The sequence below is a fragment of the Neolamprologus brichardi genome, chromosome 23, assembly GCF_056152115.1.
Source record: "Neolamprologus brichardi isolate AB-2024 chromosome 23, ASM5615211v1, whole genome shotgun sequence".
Lineage (NCBI taxonomy): Eukaryota > Metazoa > Chordata > Actinopteri > Cichliformes > Cichlidae > Neolamprologus > Neolamprologus brichardi.
The window spans coordinates 5,749,980-5,770,955 of record NC_142125.1 but is presented as its reverse complement, the minus strand read 5'-3'; the positions used below and the strand labels follow the sequence as shown (position 1 = coordinate 5,770,955).

The following is a 20,976-nucleotide window of genomic DNA, read 5'->3' as shown; positions in this document are numbered from 1 at the left end:
TAGACCTATTGATTATGTGCTGTGAAGGGGGGGCACTGTGACAAAACCTCAGCAGGAGTTCTCCATCTGCAGTGGACCATGTGCCAAAAACAGGCTCCCTCCTTCACGCACACGCACAATCACACACACACACACACACACATAAACACACACACACACACAAAGAGGGGGGAGAGGGAGATTTGCTCTCCTGTGTTATTGGTTCCCAGGTTATGAAACTGAGATATGGGGATATGCTCGCTAATAAAAGCACTGAGAGGCCGATATTGGTTCTTTTATAGGATTATCCCATCACCCAAACACACCTTCATCTTAACACACATGTAACATCTTTGCCCGTTTCCTGACGTCCTTGGGAGAAAATCTCAAACCCGGGTTAATACTGGCGGCAGCTCTATATTTAAGTGTAAGCCATTTTTAGCATCTATGTCTCATCTGTAGGTTGAACTCGGTTTGCTGATCAATGCCCCCCCGTCCCAATCGATTCTCATTTCTCTGACCTTTTGCGTCTCGCCTGGAAGGACAGCAACGAGACCTGGGGGGACAAACAAGAAGATGAAGAGCAGTGCAGCCTCTCACAGGCCACGAAGAGCGGGATCAACTTTATTTTTTTCTGCGTTTAATTATTAATTATTAGCGCCCGGGACCTCAGATGAAGATTAAGAAACTTAACCTCCAGCTAAGATAGCGAAAGACTGTCGTCTAAATATTTTTGACGGAGCGAGACTTCCACCTGGTGGCAGGAAAGAAAAGCGGTCATGCTAGAACGTCACAGTCGTAAAAACACAGCGAGGTTCCAGCGCTTTACGGCACGTTGTGATTTGAAGTTTTGACATGGCTTCCTCGTTGCTTTGCAGCGAAACACAAAGCAGGTAGAGAAAAAGCAAAACGAGAGAATGAAATGAGAGAAATGTACTCACCAGTGCATTGATAATGTACTTGGCTGTTGTACGTGTTTGGACGGCAGCCTGCTACTGGTCCTTGAGTCGTGAATCTTGTGTTTCTATTCTCATTTCAGAGTGAGTTCAGTGCTAAACAGAGATGTTAAGCAGTATGGAAAGAAGTACATGTTTGACTGCAATGAGGAGACATGCTGGAACTCAGACCAGGTAAATACAAATATAGCAATGAACCCGTTCCTCACAACTTATTGTTAAAACTGTTACCAGAAACCTAAAGAAAGGTTAGCTTAGTCTGCCCTTTAGTTTTGAGTTGCTGAAACACTGTGTAAGATGTAGATACAAACAAAATGCAATGCTTTGCAAAGTTCACAATTCTATATCGTATTTTCTATAGAACAGAAAAACACCAGAATTTTAAACCGAAACCCTATTTTACTGTTTCATTAAGAATAATAGCTCATTTTAAACTTGGTGACAGCAACATTTCTCTAAAAAAAGCTGGGACAAATGTAAGTGGTACTTAGAAGAAAAAAAGAACATGAAACTAGTTAATTGGCAACAGGTCACTAACATGGCTAGCTATAAAAACAGCATCTTAGAGAGGACGTTTCTCAGAAGTAAAGGTGGACAAATAATCATCTATATGTTGTGGAACAATTAATTTCAGAGACTAGTGTGAATATATGGTCATCATCTACAGTACATAATGTCATCGAAAGATTCCGAGAATCAGGGAAAATTTCAAGGAGCATAAGGCCAAAAATCATTATTGGATGCCCTTGATCTTTGGGCTCTCCGGTGGCGTTGCATTAAATGCAGACATGATTCTGTCATGGAAATCACTGTATGGGCTCAGAAATCACTGTGCGAACAAGTTCATCTTGTAATCCACAAATACAGGTTAAAGCTTGATCATGCAAAGAAGCAGCCATATGTGAACACTATCCACATAACTGCCATCATCTCTGAGCCAGAGCTCAAAATATGGGTTTATGTCACATGTTTATTTTCTCAAGACTGGACTTCTGCAGTTCTCTCCCCTGGCATTAATGACAAGTTACACTCTCATCTTCAACATGCTCAGAATTTTAAGATTTTACTGATTAGTTTCCAAGCTTTCCTGGGTCTGTCCTCAAGCTACATAGCAGAGCTACTGACCCCATATAAGCCTGCTCGCAGCTTGTGATCCTCAGGTGGGGCCCTGCAGGCTGCTTTGAAAATCAAGATTTAAATCGAAAAGGTGACTGTTTTTTGCCATCGGGGCCATCTCGACTTTAGAATGACCTGCCTGAGAAAATTATGTTTATAGACTTGCTTTTAAGTGATTCTATTATGCGTTTTATCTCTGGTCTTTCAATAATTTTATTCATGTTTTATGCCTTTGTGTTTCTGAGTGTATTTGTTATTTCAATGTCTGTCTACCCTTATAGTTTTATAATTATAATAACATTGTTATTATTATTATTATTGTTGTTATTAATAATAATAATAATAATAATAATAATAAGAAGAAGAAGAAGATCAGACCAATTTAACAAAGAGGGCAAAACATTTTACCAGATATTAAACTCCCTAACAACTTTAATTCATTTCCATCAATGCATGGCTCATCTAGTACTCATCATGTAGTACTCATCAGTTAGTAACTGTACTACAACTAACTGTACTACATGATCTGCACAGTGATATGATACTGGTTAAAATTGTTAAGCTATCCACAGTTGTTTATATTTTGCTTGAAAAATGGGGGGACAAGGGGCAGGGATTTATTAAAATATGTGCAAACATATATACAAATGCAGGCGAAAACAGCCTGCACTCTCTGATTCAAGTTTTTTAGTCTTCCAGGAATTCTCCAGGTTTCAAGGATATTCAAAGTTGTGTAGTAGTGTTTTTTGGGGATCATTGTCATGCAGAGAAATGCAGGGTGGATCAAAATCTGATCTCACGATACATTTCTGTGTTTATAATTCCATCAAGTTTAACAAGACTGCAAAACCACTGGCAGTATTGCACACAGCATGGATCGTGTAGACACTCACTGTAGTAACTCTCTCCTGACTTTCGTCATACTTTTTAAATTCATTGCTTAGAAGACCCGTTGCCAAGGATTTTTTTCTCTTTCTGATAAGGGTTAGGCGAAAAGCAAATGGATCTCTCAGGTCCTGGGCCACGTCTTTGCTGGATTTTTTTCCTATTGAAGATTTGACTTTCAGATATTTTTTGCCTGCCATAAATGGCTCTTTAGGTCTGTGGCTTCTTATTTTGTCCTCCACTTGTTCAGTTTCCCCAACATTTTGATACACTGCACACCATGCTGAGATATGCTAATGTTTTAACTAATAGTATGTGTGTAGATTCTCAGTCATCCAGATCATGTTTGTTTTTGGAGTTAAAAAGAAAGCAATCGGGCTTTAAGTTTATTGAAGGCATTTCACCTCTCATCAAGAGCTTTCTTTAGTTTTAAAATGAAAGGGTGGAGAGTCCCTGGTATTTAAATCCTAGTAGTAGTTGTCCCTTAGGAGGTGGTTTGTTGACCCACTGTTATTCATGGGCATCATCACATGAGCAAAGGTGTGAAAAAAAAAGGCATGGGTAATTACCGCCAGAAGTTTTGGGTGAAACCACTGTGAGACCTTTCCCCACCATTTCATGTGAGAAGGGATCTCAAGGCTATATTGTAGATGACTGACCGTTGGTGTCATAAGCCACCACCTCTGTTCAGTGATGGTTTGTTTACAGTGGACATAAATGGGCTCTTGTACTTCTTTCAAACAATCTGGCTTCTTCTTCAAAATCGTGAACATTGTGTTTTATTGTGTTAACTCATTATTGTGGTAAGTAAAAATCCCAGTGATTTAGTGATCATTAAAACTTGGCAACTTGATGATGATTCATCCTATAAATTATGACACACACACTGCTCTCCCCTACATAACTTGTCTTTATAGATTATGAGTATTGTAATTGGTATCAGCAGTACTGGTCTTATACTTACTTGGTAACCGATCGATACCAAATTTTGTGTTGCACAGCATAATTTCCAATTCAGCACACTTAACATAATTACAAAATGATCATTTTTATCTTGACTTTTGATGAATTTCCCAACTTTCTATGTTCTTATATTTCTTATTTAAATGCTTTTGTCTATAAAATGATTAAATGCCAACTTTGTCAATGCATGTTGTGATTTGTGTAGGAAAAAGCCCAAAACATGTTGAATTTATAGTAAAAAAAAATATGATCATCTAATATATATTTTTATAAATTAATTAAAGGATTCGTATGTGCTATTAATTTATGCAACTTATGATTGTACTTCTGTCCTTCTTGACCAAGACACTCTTGTAAAAAAGATTCAGATCTCAAGTTATTTTTTTCTGGTTAAATAAAGGTTATTAATAATTATAAATAATTATAATCTGCTTACATGCACAGCATTGTGGACCCCAGGAAGAATAGTTGTTGCTGTGGCCACAGTTAGTGGGGATCTGATTAAAGAACGACTAAAAGTTCCCATATTCTCGGCGACAGAGACAGTTATTCTCGGCATCCTGTTTTTCACAGGCAAATGGATGTTTTGCTGTACACATCTCAGTGTCATTATGAGTATTATTTTTCTGACAGGGTGAATGTCAGTGGGTGTCCCTGGAGTTCCCCAACTCTGTCAGAGTGTCAGAGTTAAAGGTCCAATTCCAGGGAGGATTCTCAGCAAAAACGTGCAGACTGGAAGGTAAATCCTGAAGATATCATTTTAAAAAATGACTTCCTGATTAAAATGTTTCACTTCAAATTCAACCAGGAATAATGAGATAATGTAAATTACTTTTCCACTTGTGCTTTCTGCAGGTTGCCTAAAAGATAAAGACTTCACAGTGCTCAGCCATTTTTACCCAGAGGATAACAACTCTCTTCAGATATCCTTTTTCTCACTATACTGAATTTTCACAAGGAGATTTGATTGCATATAGGGCTTCGACCAATCTTTTCCTTAAATTATCAGTAAAGTGGGGAGCCATTGTTCTTTTCTATACTCCAAATTAGCAGTTACTGCTGAAGTAGCTATAAATGTTATATTTAACTATTTAATTTGTGCAAAAAATATTGTTCACAGCCACTGATGATGCTGTATGCCATTAAAAATATTTAACCTCAGCTTATTCTATCAAGTAGTTGATGGTGTTCCTTTAATAAACGTAATTCTATTATAAAACGTCAGTCTTGGTGCATGCCAACAACAGCTCAAAGCTGTACCTGTCACTACAGGAGCATGGTGCGTTTCCTGCTTCATAAAAAGCATTGGACAATATTTTCCTGGACATGCTTTTCGTCATTACCACGCTTATCTTGTTCTTAACTCCACACCCACAGCTTTCCCATACAGGAGGCCCCTGTAGTGGACAAAGTAAAAATAATGTTTGAGAATAGTGCTGACTTTTTTGGGAGAATTATTGTTTATTCCTTGGATGTCCTGGGGGAAAAAGCCTCCTGACCATTTTTCAGTCCTCTCATGAGAGAGAGGAAGTGACCCTGAGTGAAAGTACAGGATGTAGGATGGTGTGGTGGCACTTGGGAAACATGTCATCTGTGTTGCCACCTCGTGAACTCTTGTGAATGTGGCCTTTTTTGGTATGAAAGCTTCGATGACCTGTCATACTGTGACCCTTTGCACATTTTGATTGTGCACTTGTAATCTGCTTTTTATACCTTTACTGTGCCTTCAAAATTAAAGCGCCATTCCAGTATGAAAATAATTTATTAGAATTTTTTTTTGGTCATTCTTCAGCCAAGCAAAATAATTCAGCTGCACAACTGTCACATTTCGGTCCTTGTTTGTAAAACGTTTTGAACATTGCAATGCATATAAATGGAATAAACAGGTTAAAAATCGCTGTTTATCTGGTAAATGTTTGTGTATGCAATAATCCGTTATGACCTTAGCTTGTGACAGACATTTCTGTGAAAACCAACGAAGGTTTAAGATCAGCTGAGTGTCACACTGGCAACTCCATTAATGTATTTCAATAAGTGTCATGTTGATGGCTTGTAGAGTTTCAAGATGTGGTCCTCCAACACTTTCTGGACTATAGGAGAAAGGAAGTAAAAATCTTACCTTAGCAACACATTTTTATCTTAGTTTTTCAAAAAAGAAAATGTGCATTGTATACCTACTTTTCTTATGCCCAAGGGCAACTGCCAGCGCCATTGGACTGTATCCAGAGTCAGACTCTATGGTCATATCTGCTCCTCTGGCTAAATTAGAGAGCAATAGGAAATTAGTGACGCAATTTAAATAAAAAAAAAAAAATCTAGAATATATAATAACTTAAAGACATGCACTGTACCTAGCAATGCCTCTACACATTTGATATGGTTCCCTCGTACAGCATAAAGAAGAGGAGTTCCACCATTCTGAGAATAATATACAGTGTGCAGTAAAATGTTAAAAATATAGTATTTAGATTTCTTGCTCCTTAAAAATGATGGATAGTCATAAATTCATAACTATACCCAGTCATAAGTGTTAATGTCCACTCCATGTCTGAGGAGGGCTTCAACGATGTCCACATATCCTCCAGAGCTGGCCAGTGTCAGGGCGCTTTCTCGCTCCCTCGCAATTGTTTTGGGGTCTGCACCCTGGAAGAAAAAAAAAAAAAATGCATTAACAATAAAGCACGATACCATTTCTTCTTTTGGCTGTTCCCTTTAAGGGAATCTTAACCTGTCCCTAACGGCCATCCCTCTGCATGTCGTCCCTCACTACATCCATGAGCCTCCTCTGAGGTGGTCGTCTTTTCCTCCTGCCTGGCAGCTCCATATTCAACATCGTTGTCCAATATATCCACCATCCCTCCTCTGCACATGTCTAAACTATATAAGTCTTCACCCTCTAATTTTGTCTTTAACAAAGTTAGAGAGGTAGGGCTGAAAGACAATATGATTCATTTTGAGATTTGAAAACAGTGACCATTTTTGTTAACACTTTTTATCATCAGTATGATCATTTGGCTTCTAACGGACACATTTTAGAATACGTTCATTTTCTTTCTAATTAATAAAAGGTTTTTTTTAAACCACTGCCTCTCATTCATCTTCTTAATCACATGTCATCAGTCTGTTGCAGTGAGAAATACATCCTATATATGGCCAATCTAGAGTCATTAATTAACCAAACATGCATGTCTTTGGCTGGGAGGGAAGCTGGAGTGCCCAGAAAAAACCCACGCAGACATATGGAGAATATACAAACGCCTTGCAAAAATACTCCAGGACCCTCTTGCTGTGAAGCAACAGCACTAACACCACACCACTGGGCCACCCAGCTGCCCTTCAGTAACTTATAACTTTTGTGTTCTTAAGTACCTATGTGCATGCCTTATTTCTAACCTTTTCCAAGAGAAAGTCCACCACTGCTTTCTCTCCAAACGCTGCTGCCCACATGAGGGGTGTAAAGCCTCGCTCATCCTGACTGCTAAGCAATGAGCTGTCTGTGAGACAAAAAAGAAAGAAAGAAAATAGGATTGGAGTCCTTAGGTAGGATATTTGTTTAGTTTTATACTGGTAATAAAAAAAAAAGCTTGTTAGAGATTTCTCACCTTTGCTCAGGTGTGCAGCTACTTGTGAAACCTCACCTTGAGCTGCCAGCTGATGTATGGACAGAGCTGATGGGGGTAGAAAAAGCTCAATAAATGAACATGGTAAAAAAATAAATAAATAAATAAGTACAAATGTTTCCCTAACACTTGAGTATCTTTATCAGATCTTACAGTCTAATGTTGCCGGGCGTACTGTAACCTCATTCCCACGCTGTTTGTTGGTGAGAGTGGTGGAGTGTTTGAACAAATCATCATCCACCTCCATGCTCTCTAGAGATATAATCAGATGAACCACAGCCATGTGAGTGGAAGCAAGACATTTGCTGTTCAACTGATTATAGCAAGAACCTAGAAATCAGGCGAATTCAGCTGTTACGCAGAGCAGGATAAAGTACCATTGGCTTTTTCATCTCCTGATAGGGAGGCACATGCATTAGCGTTAGATGGCTGAATACGTTGGCCATCTTCAGCCTCATCATCACCTCTGCCCTCCATGATCGCTGCAATAAAAACAAATAATCTGGTTTAGCCATGCAGAAAAAGTTTTTTAAAAATTAGGCAGTTCGTAAAGCCACTCACCACATTTAGCCTTCCAGTCTAATTGCGCTAACTTCCTTTAAGGAAAACTGAAAGTAAATAAGTTCATATCACATAATGGATCCTGCTAGTCTTCGATGTGTTCCGATAGTACATTAGCCGTCGTTCAGATGATTAGCTATTTAATAATCCCGTTATTTTCAAAACAGGCACTGAAAACACGTTTGAATCAGCCTGTGTAACGTATCACCGCATCTGGCACAATTTCAAGGGAGAAATGTTTTCTTTATTTTTTCACAGCCCATATTTCTATCCGGAATGTTGTCCTGTGACACACTACAACAATAATACGGAAGAGGTGGGAATCAGGTGACACCGCTCGCGTACAGCTGAATTGTAGTTCTGACAGTAAAAACCAGACTGCATTATGGAGGACCAGGAGATGCAACTGAAAGTCAGAAGGGGTAAGAATAAATAAATTAGCAAAAAATAAACTCGCGTGCAGCATAGCTCATTGTTGTCTTGATTCACTGCTGCCCCCTTGAAGCTGTTAGCTTCACCTAGCCACTAAGCTAATGCATTTCCAGTATAGAGTAGCAGGGCTATGATTTTGGCTGTTTTCATCATTTTGTTTTAGCTTTCAAACACAGGCCATTTGTTTTATGCTATTGTCTTCCTTTCGTTTACACTACAGTGACTGACAAGTTCACGGAGAGCATGTACGTCCTGGCTAACGAGCCGTCGGTGGCTCTCTACAGGCTGCAGGAGCACGTCAGGAGGTCGCTGCCAGAACTAGTCCAGCACAAGGTATCGTTTATCCTCTCGGTGACATCGCATTAACTCTGCTTGTAACACATCTAAGTGAATGAAGGGAAAACGACCTCTGCCAGGAAACTTTATGTTTGGAAAAACCTAACTGATGACGTCAGCAGATCAGAGGTTGGGGTGTTTACGTTCTTTTCTCAGGAAGAAGAAAAAATGGCATTTGTATTTAGTCTGTTGCGGCTCCTCCAACCTATGGCCGCGGCAGGCTAAACATGAGGACACAGATGACGCGCAACAATAAACACATAAAATACACTTCTGTACCATTTGCTCCTTTTATTCCACATGCAGCTGTCCAATATACAAATCAGTGCCTGGGATTAACTATTAGACAAATGCACAGACTGCACAAACAAATAACTGCAACTCACTAATAACTGCACTAATTACAATGCCAACTTACAATTTGGCCTATAGCATCAATTAGTGCACAAATATACAAAAACCATCAAGTTACAGTCAAAATACATCAAAATCATTCAAGCTGCGGTCAACAGAAAGTTTTGCCTCATTCTCACCCTACCTTTCTGCTCATCAACATTAGGTGCGGTGAACAGGTGAGTGCAACCACATTTATCATCTACCACACCCATGAGACATGCCCCACACCCGTGCACCAATACCAATTTAAACCAACCCACTTAGTCAAAATAGGAACAACTCATATGGCTCCTACATAGTCATTAAAGGCTGAATAACACCCGATTTTGAAACGTCTTCTTTGGGATAAGTGATATTCTTTAGGTATATACCCTCACCAGACACTTTATTAGGTATTCCAGGTTATTACAGGTTGGACCCCTCTTTTATTTGCACCTGCACAATTAAATATTCATTTCCAAATTTACTATCTACCCTTTTTTACTGAAGCCTCAAAGGCCTTTCTGTGAAACTGTCACCCACTTTGATAATGAAGAAAGCCTGTCACAATGACTTGCATTGCAAAATATATTGTCCCGTAAATAACAAATTAAAGAATGTTTTCATATATGTAAAAAGTAAAGCTGCAAAGAGTAAAGGTAGTGAAGGTGGCTGAGTGTAAATACCTTCGGGCCAACTATCCAAAGCAGTGGACAGTGCACAAGAGAGTTGTAGAAGAGGGTTGAGATGAGTGTCATGGATGATTTGTGGCAGAAGAATAGCAGCAAAAGTGAAAGGGTACTAAGTCCTACTATGTTGTATGGTTTGGATATGGTGGCAGTGACAGAAAGGCAGATATTAAGATTTTTACTGAGAGGATTAGAAATGAGTAGATCCGAGAAACAACTCAGGTTGAGCAATTCAGGAAGCAAGGATGAAATGGATGGATGTGTGTAGCGGATAGAGAGTGAATATACTGAACAACGGGTATTGAATATGGAAAGAAGTAAAAGAGGAAGACCTCAGAGGTGGTTAGTGGATGTCGTGAAGGAGGACATGCAGGGGGTTGGTGTTACAGGAGTATGGTAGCGATATGGTGCAATGGACACAGGTGATCAGCTATGCCAACCCTTAAAGGGAGAAGCTGGGGAAAAAAAGAAAATTATACATCAAAAGACTGTGTTATTTCATTGATATAATTCTAATATAATAACATAATAATCCAAATAAACTATTTTAAAGCTAGGTGAACCTTTAAAATACCCTATATAAATTCTTGGCCTAGGTGTTGCTGTGTTGTGTGCGATCAGAAATAACAGTAGAACATCTTTTTCTTTTAATTTTAAAGGCATTTAAAAGCAAGCACTGTGTCTCAGTCTTGTTTTATTCATGACTTGGATACATACTTAGATTCGTGGAAAAAATGTAACTGGCATTGCTTCAGTTAAAACTGAGTAATATTTATTTTGTGTTGTTGGTAAAATATATCCTTTGTTCTGCTCTTTTTCCTGGAAAAACATGTTGATGATATGAACAGTTTCCCATAATGTTTTGATGTATGCTCAATAACCCAGGTAAGAAAATCCCAGAGAGCTGACAGAACCAACTTTCTGGGAGTTTACTGTAATGAAACACAAACCTCACAAGTATCATAATGTCATTACTCGCTCGCTCGCTCTCTCTCTCACTCTACTGAATTTTTAATGGGTTTCATTTCTCGCACAGACAGATATGCAGAGCTGGGAGGAACAAAGTCAAGGAGCCATCTACACTGTAGAGTACGCATGCAGGTGAGATCACACATATTTAAAAGCTTTCATAAAAGTAGCTCACCATCCACCTGCCCTGACTGTTAATACTTGTATTGATCTGCTGGCTTTTGCAGTGCCGTGAAGAGCATGAACAACAGCAGCTTATATTTCAAAAACATTGACAGTCTTCTCCGTCAAGCCATCAGCATGAAGGAACAGATTAATAATTCTCAAGGGCGCAGGTAGGAGGCGGCAGTGAATGTGTTCACTGAGACATGGTGGTGAAAAAGCACAACGTTGTTTTGATCACACTGAATGCTACAAAGTGGCTTTAATCTTCTCGTTAGTAGCAGTTTTCCCTCTCATTTTTTAGTTGTGCTTTACCTCTAGAGCAGTGGTTCTTAACCTTGTTGGAGGTACCGAACCCCACCATTTTCATATGCGAATTCACTGAACCCCTCTTTAGTGAAAAATAAAATATGATTTTTTTCAAATTCAAGACGTAGATATGTTTTTTACTGGTGCACAAAAAGAGCCGTGCATGTCACGGTGGAGGCTCTGCCCAAACCCCTGAGACCGACTCACCGAACCCCTAGGGTTTGATCGAACCCAGGTTAAGAACCACTGCTCTAGAAACATGTTACATGGACATAACCTGACTCAATCTATTTTTTTTTTTGTTTCAAATTCCGAAACTTTTATTCAAATGCAGAGCCTATAAGGGACAGGAAAGCTTGACTAGTTACGACAGCCATTATCATACACACCTTTGCAAAAATGCAGATCTCTACAATATGTTTTTTTATCATCTTTATCACTCAAATATCTAGGTAATATAACAAAGTTTTTTGCTTTGTCTTATGCTTATGTCACTTCTCACATTTTTTAAAATGAGAGATGGTCACTGAACAATTACTGTTATCAGTACTTAATGTAAATACGTAAAGCCACAAAAATTATAGAATATTACTTTTTGATAAAATCTGCAACGTCCTTAAGGCTATAAAGAATATACTTGTGGGTCTTTATATGTTCACATTTTTACTCCCTCAGTATCTAAAGGATCATTCTTTTTACGTATTTGGGGTGACCATGGCTCTGGTGGTAGAGCTGGTGTCAGACGATTGGCTACCAAATGGAAAGGTGGTGGATCCATCCACGGCTCCTACAGTGTGTTAGTTAAAAGCACTTAAGTAAAAATAAAAGCACTGTATGAATATGTGTGTGGTTGGGTGATGAGACTTGGAGTAGAAAGCACTTTCAGTGTTCAAATTGAACTGTAAGGTACCATGCAAGTGCCAGTCCATTTACAATTTACGTAACTTTTTTGCACTACATCATATCGTTCATCATTTGTTTTTATTTATTTTATTTATTATTTTATTTTTTATTTATTTTATTGTATCCTTCATCTAATGTAATATATAATTTAATATGTTGCTTTTCATTAAAGTTTGTTTCTCCTGCAACTTCAAAATCGTAATCCAGACATTTCTGAAGACTTTGTAGTTACTAGAAGCATCATACTTTCTGTTTGATTTGTCTGTTTTTATTTTATTTTCCACCTTTTTTTCCTCCCACACTGACAACTGCATGCAGCTTAAATGATGTGAGTCCCTGTCCCAGCCCCACTGTCACTGCTCCACATGCCCCATCCACTTCCTCATGACAGACAGAGGTGTCCAAGGTTAGTAGTTCCTTCAGACGTTACATTATTAGTATCTGAAATTAGTAAAATTAGCTTTTCAGATAACAGGCTTGTGTTCAAAAAGTTCTTATTTGAATTATATATAGTTCTAGAATCAATTTATTTAATATTTATGTGAAATAATTTTACAAAGCACATAACAAAACACCTCTGCACATTGTGCACATATTTGGCAAAAAGCAGCTATATACAGCAGAATAAAATATTTACATGATTATAATATGAGCGATAAATTCATCAGCTTGATATATGGATGGCATTGGTGTGCATAATTTAGAAATTTAGATCAAATTCATTAACGTGAAGCACTACATTTTTTTCCCCGCCAGGTTAATAATACTTTTGTAACCTGTGTTGGAGAAATGGAGAAAAAAGTTGCTAAAGATACTTTTTTTTTTTTCTTCCTTCTTCTTTTGTCTGCGGTCATTCTGGATAAACTTGTCGAATGTTGACAGTATTACATCTGCACTGAAATGTCACTTGTTGTTGTCACCATATAGTATTTGTAGGTCATTAGTCTTTTCTAGCCACTGATGCAAACTGCTTATCTGATTTTATGTCACACGAGAGTAGAGTCTTTTGCACAAATCCCTGACTTTCGTGCAAGGACGCTCCTCATCTCATTGTTGACCCCATTCCAGGGTTTAACCTGGGCCTGTAGCAAACCAGATTCAGTAGACAGTGTCCTGTGCATTCGGGGATAGCTGCCACCACTGCTGTAAGCATCTTTATCACTAGAGTGGCCCTGTGAACCTCCTGTAGGGGAGTACTGCTGCTGCTGCTGATATTGTTCTCGCTGTCTCGGGTCGCCACATTGAGTGAAGGCGATATGATGCTGGAGGTGAGACTGGCTGCGAAGGATCCGCGGTTTGTCCACTCCAATTTTTAACTCGCAGGGCCGAGAAACTGGTGCGCTGCTACTTCCGTGGTCGTTACGATACAGGGTGTCAAGATGGTCGCTGTGATAGTGCTTCCCAGTATGGGAAGCTTTAACCAGAGCGTGTATTACAGCCACCAGCAGGATCAGGATCCCAGAGGAAAGTACACAAGCACTTGCGATTCCAGTCTCCATCTCGAATATTAGGAGCATAAAAATGGACATGGCTGCCAAGAAAGAGAATAGCAGGGGGAAAAAATTAGAATTTGTATGTGCAGAAACACCAAGTGCTTTTCTCTGTAATCAGCTAACAAGTTGCACCTCTACTGGGCCAAATAACTTCAAGCAGAACACAATAAGTGTTACAGTTTATATTACAGTTTCTTATGTTTGTCTGCAGGAAAAGGACAATGGACTCAGGCATGCTGAAGGAGGTGGGAGAAAAGCACAGCTCTGGGATGTGATGCGACTTCCTAAGTTGGTGGCGTTGCCTTTAAAGTCTTGCCCTGCTACCTATTGACTGTGGCTGAAGTGGGTTCAGAAGGGCAACACCTCCTCATCACAATAGAGTGGCTGCCTACACTGACCCCCCACCCCCCGTACAAGCCTCTCAGTGGAACAGAGCATACCAGCGCTGCTAGGTCCAGCATTAAAAACACTTAAGTCATGGCTGCTCAAAGAATGCATTGTTCTGTTGGACTCACTGGTCGGTTCAGGGAGACTGCAGCACTGCTGTTTTGCCACTGCTGTTGAAAGTCCACTGCACAGCCAATGTTTTTAAAGTTAGTTCTTTTTTTTATGTGTTTGTTCTGTTTAACATTTTGCCAGATGGTACAACATATGCTTATACAAAAATACAGATCCTTTTTTTTTCTTTTCTCAGGCTTACCTATTAAATAGACAGAAACCCCCAGACAGAAGAGTCCAATAGCCACATGTCGTACAGCTCTGCTGTCCAGAAGGAACCAATCTGCTCTGTTGAAAGAAATCAGATCTGTTTAGTGCACAAGTACATTGCATTACTTAAAATAACAACAATATATTTTGTTTTGTTTTTGATATGTTCGTTGTCTTTGCTAAATAATAAAGTAATAACTTTTTGTCTTGCAAAATTAGGGCTATTTATTGTTTATTTTTTATAAATGCTTGGTCATTTGTGCCATGGATTTAAAATTTCTAGGAATGTCTCCATTGTCAGGGAGGTGCTGTGGTATGCCGTTAGATTTGTAAACCGACATGGGAAAGGGCCAGCTAGAGGCTGTGTGTTGGGTACATAATGAGAGGAAATCCATTGTTTAGCTGGGATTCATAAAGGGTTAGAGAGGTGTGTGTGTGTGTGGGGGGGACCAACAGCACTGCAATGTGGGCCTCTGCACTCTTGCACAGGACACCCATTTTATCCTTTTGAAACCATGTTTTCTTTGCACGAAACCTAATTGGTACATTTACTTTTCAAGATAGGACTGTGGTTTGCAGGGTTAACAATTGAAAAACATGTGGGCACAAGGAGAAGTGTGACATGAGCACCTCGACAGTGCACTATCCTCAAAATAGGAACCCATATAGGATGTTGTGCAAAGCAGCAGTCTCATAATAAGTTACCGCACCTGAAATGTTAAGCTTTTTGAAGCAGCTGATCTTAATTCCACACTTAGAGTAAGTGTAGTGCTTTGCGTCTTATTAAAATATATGTCGTCATGTTAGTTTTACACTTTGCACGTGTAAAGGAGAATGAAAGTAAAAGTTGAAATAAACTGCAGCCTCAAAACCTTGGACAAAGTTAAATTGAGATCTCTTACACCCTGCAAAAAACAAAGAGGGAAATGAAGTTTAGTCATGGTGTGTTGTATAGTATTGGGTTTATTTGGCATGCATTTAAGGGTGTTTTTCGTTTTTTACTCTTATTGCCATTTATTTAGTATTTATTTAGTAACACATCACATCACCCATAAGTGACTGAGACAGGACTCTCTTCTAGACACTCTAAACCCACCGGCACAATGTACATTTCAAATTCCTTTAATTTTAAATATGTTCATAATGTGTATTTTGTAAAATAGTGAGATTGTCTATTCTTATTTAATTCACTTAATATACAGAATTCACCTGCTTGCTGCAAACATGCTACTACTGCACTTTCACCTAATGTATATATTATATATAATGTTCTTATACTTGTATAACTATGCATGTGGCGAATAAAGAACCTTGAACTTTGAACCTTGCTTTGCGAGCAGCACTCAACTACTTTAACAAGGCCTAGGGGTGAGGGGGCAAAAAACGCGCAGTGCTGCTTCAGAGGTCGTCTTTCTGGGTAAATAGTGGTTTTCTTAACTGTCAAAGGTGTGTCACAACTGACCGGAACTGCCTGTTTGAAAAAACCGGATCGAGATTAGGAAGAGAAAAAAAATGGAAATGAGCACAGTGGCTTTGAGTGCTACCACAGCTGCAGGTGCTGTCTAACAGGTGGTCGAAAAGAAATGCCTTAACGCGCAAGAACAAATACCTTTCTGTATCCTGTTCTCCTCTGCAGACCTCGGTTGAAAAATAGCTGTGGAGGAGACACACAACCACAGAGCTCAAGTTGAGAGTGAGGGACAGAGCGGAGAGCACTGTGGCCACTGGCAGCAGGACGGCCCAGACATGAGCGGGTACGACCGAGGAGGTGGACGGGGGTGATTCCTTCACCGCCGTCTGCTGTGACTGCAGCTGGAAAATCAAAATCACCGATAAAACCGACATGATGGCCGATAAAATCCCCAGTAAAGACAGAACAATTAAAGACCGCTGGCTGTACTTTTGCGTCATGTTTATCTTTAAACGTTGGTGGTCAGATTTCTCCTGGAAAAGGGGGAAAAGGGTTTCCCGGTTCTTAGCTCTTAAACACAATCCTCCAGCGATCCTAAAGTCCAGAAAAGTGCGCTTGCATTGCGGTGTGAGGATAAAGAACGCCTTTCTTTGCACGTGTTTCGTGGAGTGCTCCGCAGTCCGGTCTGAGCATGTGATGGGCTTTAAATCCCCAGATTAAAAAGTTCGCAACAACAATGGACTTTTTTCCCCCTCTTGGATCAACAGAAACAATGCCTCGACGTGCTCAAGGGAGACGCTGAGCTCACTAAATAAAGACAAAACACCCCGAGAGAGTAAAGACATATTTCCTGTTATCCCATTATTAACCATTAAAACAGGTTTTAAACTTAAGGTGTGCACAAAAATGTATGCTTTTTAAAAATATATATATCTATATATTCTAATCAAGTTTATTTCTTGATATTTAAATGTAGGCAGTGTAGATATGATGATAACAGGGCTGTGTCTCTTTTTAGATTAACCTACTTCTGCTGAAGCCTCCTGTCCTCATAAAGTGATTAAAGGATTACTGTATGTCTTTTAAACAGGCAATTGATTGTCATAAACAAGACACAGAAATAAAATAAAAAGATATGCAGTAAGTTAAAATTAATTATACAAATAATAATAATAATATTTTAAAAAAATGAAGGATGAAAAAAAACTTGTCTAAAGTTATTCTTGGGCATGCTAAATGAGACCATGGCAGGTTTGGGGGAATTTGAAAAAGGATAACCACCTAAGATAACCTCTGTTTAATGCAGAATATTCTTGCCACTCTTAGTTCAGCTCTGCAGAGGATGAATCTAATTAACATTTCACAAGTAGCTTTGGAAGTATGCGCAGCTTGACAGAGATGTGCCTAAACTCTCATCTGCCCTTCCACTTTTACGCCCACTTTTATTGCCTTGTATAAAAATAAATTACATCTCCAGAATTTGATCAAATTAATATTGAATATTCACACACTTCATTCACACGCTGCTGGACCACAAGCACCCTGACATACTTTTAAGTCCGTGACTTGAGTTACAGAGGCCTTATTGTTCTGTTAGAGGTTGGGGGTTGGTGGGGAGTGGTGGGGAGGTAAAGGTGTAACCCTTATTCTGTTGAGATGCAGATAAGACTGTAGCTATAAAGGTACTCAATGTGAACAATTGCTCTCACACATGTAGACTGACCATGAAGGCTATTTCTGAATTCGACAGCCTCACCACATGCTCTAAAAGGGTCGCGGCTGATCTTGTCGAAAGCAGAAGTGAGAAGTTTCAGGAAAATGAAAAAAAAATGGACTTGATACGGAAAGTTCTCAAAGGGCAAAGGCACCTTTATCTTTCTGCTGCTTCTCTCAACTTCTCTTGTCTTAGACATTTATCAGTAATTCTGACTGTGTGAATGTGAACACAGTTCAGATTCCACCGACGGCAAAGCTCTTGCTGTGTTTGAAAGAAGAATGCACTTTCGCAAACACAGTGATAGCAAAGCCATAATTTCCCCTTTGCTGCAGGTGATTAGCTTGCTTTATTTACAAATGGGGATTTGCTGTATTCGCCGTCAGCACGATTGGGCCCCACAAAAAGGAATCACGGAGGTGAAGACTGTGGTAGCCTGCAGGGATGTTACTAAGTATTGCATCAGATGCACAGTTTAAGCTATCTCTTGGGATCTCAGACTGTGCATGTGCGCTTGTGTCACTGCATCTCCATGTCTGTGTCGATGTGTTTGTCTTTGCGTGAGAGAAAATAGAGTTGTTATCCACACTTGCAAAGATGATCTGTGCTAATAAATTGCCACCATATTATATTTAGTACATTGTGTAACAACCCCAAAATAGTTAATAATGCAGCTCATGCAGTGATTCAGTTATTAACTCTAAATATACCTATTAAGCTGACAGCATGTCTGCTTTCTGTTAGTTTTTTTCTTTGCTTTGATCATTCTCTGTCAGTTTCCTCTCCTTTTTACGCCTCATTTACTTTCTATCAATACTACCCAGGTTAGCTGATGAACATATATCCAATGACATCAGCTCTGCATGGGCTACAGTGCACATGGCACTTATGGAATTCTGACTGAACGATTTTATGTGCCATGGTTGATTTGGCAAAGGGGAATGACCAACTTATGAGTAAAGCATTTACAAAATACCAGCACGGATAAAGTTAGTTTTAGTGTTTGCTAGTTATAAATAAGTATTAGATGTCACAGTTAGGTGTCATCATTTCTGATCTATCATTTACTGATGATATGGAGAAAGTGGGAACATTTGAGACTATTGACTAATATTCAGAGATGTGCCAAAGGGTATATCAGTGTAGTTAATGCCTGTCAATATGAGGCCTCTTCTGAAGTTTTTGAGCCAGTATTCACAGACATTTGCTTCCAGAATATTGCTGAGTTAAGTAATTAGATCTTGTGGTTAAGCGCATCAAAATTCAAATGAAGCCTCAAGAAAAATCTTATAGCATTGCTATTAAATCATGACGTGCTGCTGTAATTAAAGAAGTATTTTTAACATCGGTTGTATGTTTTTAGGCCAGTAGTTTCCAAGCTCTTGATGTACAGCATCATAAAGAAGGGTGTCGAGTTTTATCTAGGTAGGAAACAGGAAATAAAACAACGTAAGTTGCATTTATTTTCTGTCCTTTTCCGCTTTCTTTGCCTTTTTTAAGCGATTTGTTTATTTTTGCATAGCTCCTTGTGCCTCAAATATTCAGGCTAGACTAAAATGAGGAAATCACTCTGAGCTGCTCTCAACTTGAAAGCAGACATTGCTTTGAGCGCTGATAATGTTAACTATGCCCTCGTCGTTCCAAATTTTGACTTTTCATCCAGAATTTTGTATTTACTTTTTATTTCCACACCTATTTATACATAGTTACTGCCTGAATGCTTCATTTTTAAATGACTTGATGTACGGACAAACGGGCACAAACACTAAAAAGACTCTTAATCTTAAATAACTCATTTTGTAGTTTTAGAATTGGCTATTGCAATTATGTTGTGTTTAGGCTTTTATTGGTGTAAATGTGTGATTAGGTTGTCACTGTTTCTATGGCAGAGAAATGTGTAAAGGTTTAACTAGTGACAGGCCACCACAGACTCTGGTATTGAGCAATGGCCTGTGGCCAGTGTTCAGGTTTGCTGAGCATAAAGCAGTGTTTCAGTTGGTACGGTGCAAATTGACTTTAATGCAAAGAGATATGTGTATCCCGATAAACAGTTAACATTTACTGATGTTTCTTTTTCCCATAACAGCAGCGAAACACCATAGTCAACCTCCAATAACGAAGTCTTTAATTCATCAGTCACAATAAAATTTTTATGTCATTACTAAAAAACCGAGAAATTCCTTCCAACCAAAGAGGCCAAAATGTTTAGTTATTTTTATCAAAATAACCGTGATCTCTAGAAGAGTGTTCCTCAGAATAGTTTTGCTCTATTCTCATTGATGCTGAATGACTTTTGGATCAGACTGTAATTCTTTAGGTTCACTGACTCTGCTAGGGGCTGATTTTAAAAAGCACATTGTATCTTCTACTTTTTAAGGCAAAGCAGGATTTACATTTAAGGGGATTTTTTTAAACAAAATAATAGCAAATATCATAACAAATATCTACCATATCTACTGTAGAAACATAACATATGCCTATTCCTATTGTGTGCAGTACATTTAGTAACAGAATCTCACGCCTAATGTTGTGCCTTGCATTGTAATTGGGGGAAGAACCGCCATACACCTCAGCTATGCTCCATGCTCTTCTGCTTCCTTCTGCTTTGCGTTCAAATGCTTAAATAAATCTTCTCGTTGTCACATTTTCAGAGTTGATGTACTTTAAAGTCAGCCATAACACTCCCATTTGCACAGTATATCAAATTCATGTGACTCACCCCTCAATTTAAATTTTGCAGAATCCCATTAAAGAGATTAATTCAAGTCATCCCTTAAATTTAGTTTATAAAATTTTATTTAAAAATTAATATATTTTTGTTTTTGAGTAATGTCCTGCAAAAACCTTGTAATATTTTGTGGTACATGAATGAATCACAAGCAAAAATGCCATTTAACCATATATATATATATATATATATATATATATATATATATATGTGTGTGTGTGTGTGTGTGTGTGTGTGTGTGTGTGTGTGTGCAAATTATTAATCACAAAACAACATTTTCCACTGTCCGTTGTCACCTCCTCCACCCTTCCTGTTATTAAATTGTACAAAGATACATTTTAAAAGATAACATTAGAACTAAATTGCTTCATAATGCAAATCTTGAAGGCATAAAGGACTTTACGCAACTTTTGCTGACACCTTATAGTGACGAATGCGTTTATACGCGGTGGGGAGGTGGAAGAGTGTGTCCAATAGCATGGCCGAGGAGGCGGTGTGTGGTGACACGCACAAACAGAGCGAGAGGCGGGCTGCAGCAGCCAGCTGTTGGAAAGCAGCGCTCCTGAATCATCCGCAGCTTCTGCATCAGGTGAATATTTCTGCATCTGCACAAGACCAGAACGCACAACAAGACTCTCGACGCTCACTTAGTCATTTATGTTTCCTA

At 38.9% G+C, this 20,976-nt stretch overlaps 4 protein-coding genes across 6 annotated transcripts; 2 read left to right on the top strand and 2 right to left on the bottom strand.

The window, feature by feature from the left end:
* Positions 1-753: 753 nt before the first annotated feature.
* On the top strand, positions 754-5,795 carry nr2c2ap (nuclear receptor 2C2-associated protein). The gene is made up of 5 exons (XM_006800379.3): positions 754-872; positions 1,019-1,109; positions 4,533-4,638; positions 4,755-4,822; positions 5,275-5,795. Exons 1-5 carry the CDS (start codon positions 835-837, stop codon positions 5,395-5,397), a joined length of 426 nt encoding a protein of 141 aa, XP_006800442.2. The 5' UTR covers positions 754-834; the 3' UTR covers positions 5,398-5,795.
* Positions 5,624-8,386, bottom strand: rfxank (regulatory factor X-associated ankyrin-containing protein). The gene is made up of 9 exons (XM_006800380.3): positions 8,081-8,386; positions 7,897-8,001; positions 7,673-7,771; positions 7,502-7,567; positions 7,293-7,393; positions 6,417-6,542; positions 6,251-6,317; positions 6,078-6,158; positions 5,624-5,989 (listed from the first exon to the last, which is right to left on the bottom strand). The coding sequence occupies exons 2-9, from the start codon at positions 7,994-7,996 to the stop codon at positions 5,937-5,939; spliced, it is 693 nt and encodes a 230-aa protein (XP_006800443.2). The 5' UTR covers positions 7,997-8,001; positions 8,081-8,386; the 3' UTR covers positions 5,624-5,936.
* On the top strand, positions 8,364-15,779 carry borcs8 (BLOC-1 related complex subunit 8). 3 transcript variants are annotated; one of them, XR_015717178.1, is made up of 7 exons: positions 8,364-8,502; positions 8,733-8,845; positions 10,949-11,013; positions 11,109-11,216; positions 12,574-12,661; positions 13,960-14,341; positions 14,443-15,779. XR_015717178.1 is itself a non-coding variant. In XM_006800382.3 (6 exons), exons 1-5 carry the CDS (start codon positions 8,466-8,468, stop codon positions 12,641-12,643), a joined length of 393 nt encoding a protein of 130 aa, XP_006800445.1. In that variant the 5' UTR covers positions 8,364-8,465; the 3' UTR covers positions 12,644-12,661; positions 13,960-15,779. The 3 variants fall into 3 exon arrangements, 2 of the variants coding, with proteins under 2 accessions (XP_006800445.1, XP_006800446.1); XM_006800382.3 differs by having other exon boundaries at positions 13,960-15,779; XM_006800383.3 differs by lacking the exon at positions 12,574-12,661 and having other exon boundaries at positions 13,960-15,779.
* On the bottom strand, positions 13,087-16,555 carry tmem221 (transmembrane protein 221). The gene is made up of 3 exons (XM_006800381.3): positions 16,066-16,555; positions 14,449-14,534; positions 13,087-13,786 (listed from the first exon to the last, which is right to left on the bottom strand). Exons 1-3 carry the CDS (start codon positions 16,365-16,367, stop codon positions 13,242-13,244), a joined length of 933 nt encoding a protein of 310 aa, XP_006800444.1. The 5' UTR covers positions 16,368-16,555; the 3' UTR covers positions 13,087-13,241.
* Positions 16,556-20,976: the final 4,421 nt, after the last annotated feature.

Bases quoted from the DNA above. Each gene is read 5' to 3' on its own strand.
- nr2c2ap (XM_006800379.3), top strand. From the start codon at position 835: ATGGCTTCCTCGTTGCTTTGCAGCGAAACACAAAGCAG. The intron at 4,639-4,754 runs GTAAATCCTGAA...TGCTTTCTGCAG, and splicing joins AAAAACGTGCAGACTGGAAG to GTTGCCTAAAAGATAAAGAC. The intron at 4,823-5,274 runs ATATCCTTTTTC...CTCCACACCCAC, and splicing joins AGGATAACAACTCTCTTCAG to AGCTTTCCCATACAGGAGGC.
- rfxank (XM_006800380.3), bottom strand. From the start codon at position 7,996: ATGGAGGGCAGAGGTGATGATGAGGCTGAAGATGGCCAACGTATTCAG. The intron at 7,772-7,896 runs GTACTTTATCCT...TTATATCTCTAG, and splicing joins AGGAGATGAAAAAGCCAATG to AGAGCATGGAGGTGGATGAT. The intron at 6,159-6,250 runs GTACAGTGCATG...TCTCTAATTTAG, and splicing joins ATGTGTAGAGGCATTGCTAG to CCAGAGGAGCAGATATGACC.
- borcs8 (XM_006800382.3), top strand. From the start codon at position 8,466: ATGGAGGACCAGGAGATGCAACTGAAAGTCAGAAGGG. The intron at 8,503-8,732 runs GTAAGAATAAAT...TTTACACTACAG, and splicing joins GCAACTGAAAGTCAGAAGGG to TGACTGACAAGTTCACGGAG. The intron at 8,846-10,948 runs GTATCGTTTATC...TTTCTCGCACAG, and splicing joins CAGAACTAGTCCAGCACAAG to ACAGATATGCAGAGCTGGGA.
- tmem221 (XM_006800381.3), bottom strand. From the start codon at position 16,367: ATGACGCAAAAGTACAGCCAGCGGTCTTTAATTGTTCTGTCTTTACTG. The intron at 14,535-16,065 runs GTATTTGTTCTT...TTCTTTCAACAG, and splicing joins GGAGAACAGGATACAGAAAG to AGCAGATTGGTTCCTTCTGG. The intron at 13,787-14,448 runs GTAAGCCTGAGA...CTTTCTTGGCAG, and splicing joins GGTTTCTGTCTATTTAATAG to CCATGTCCATTTTTATGCTC.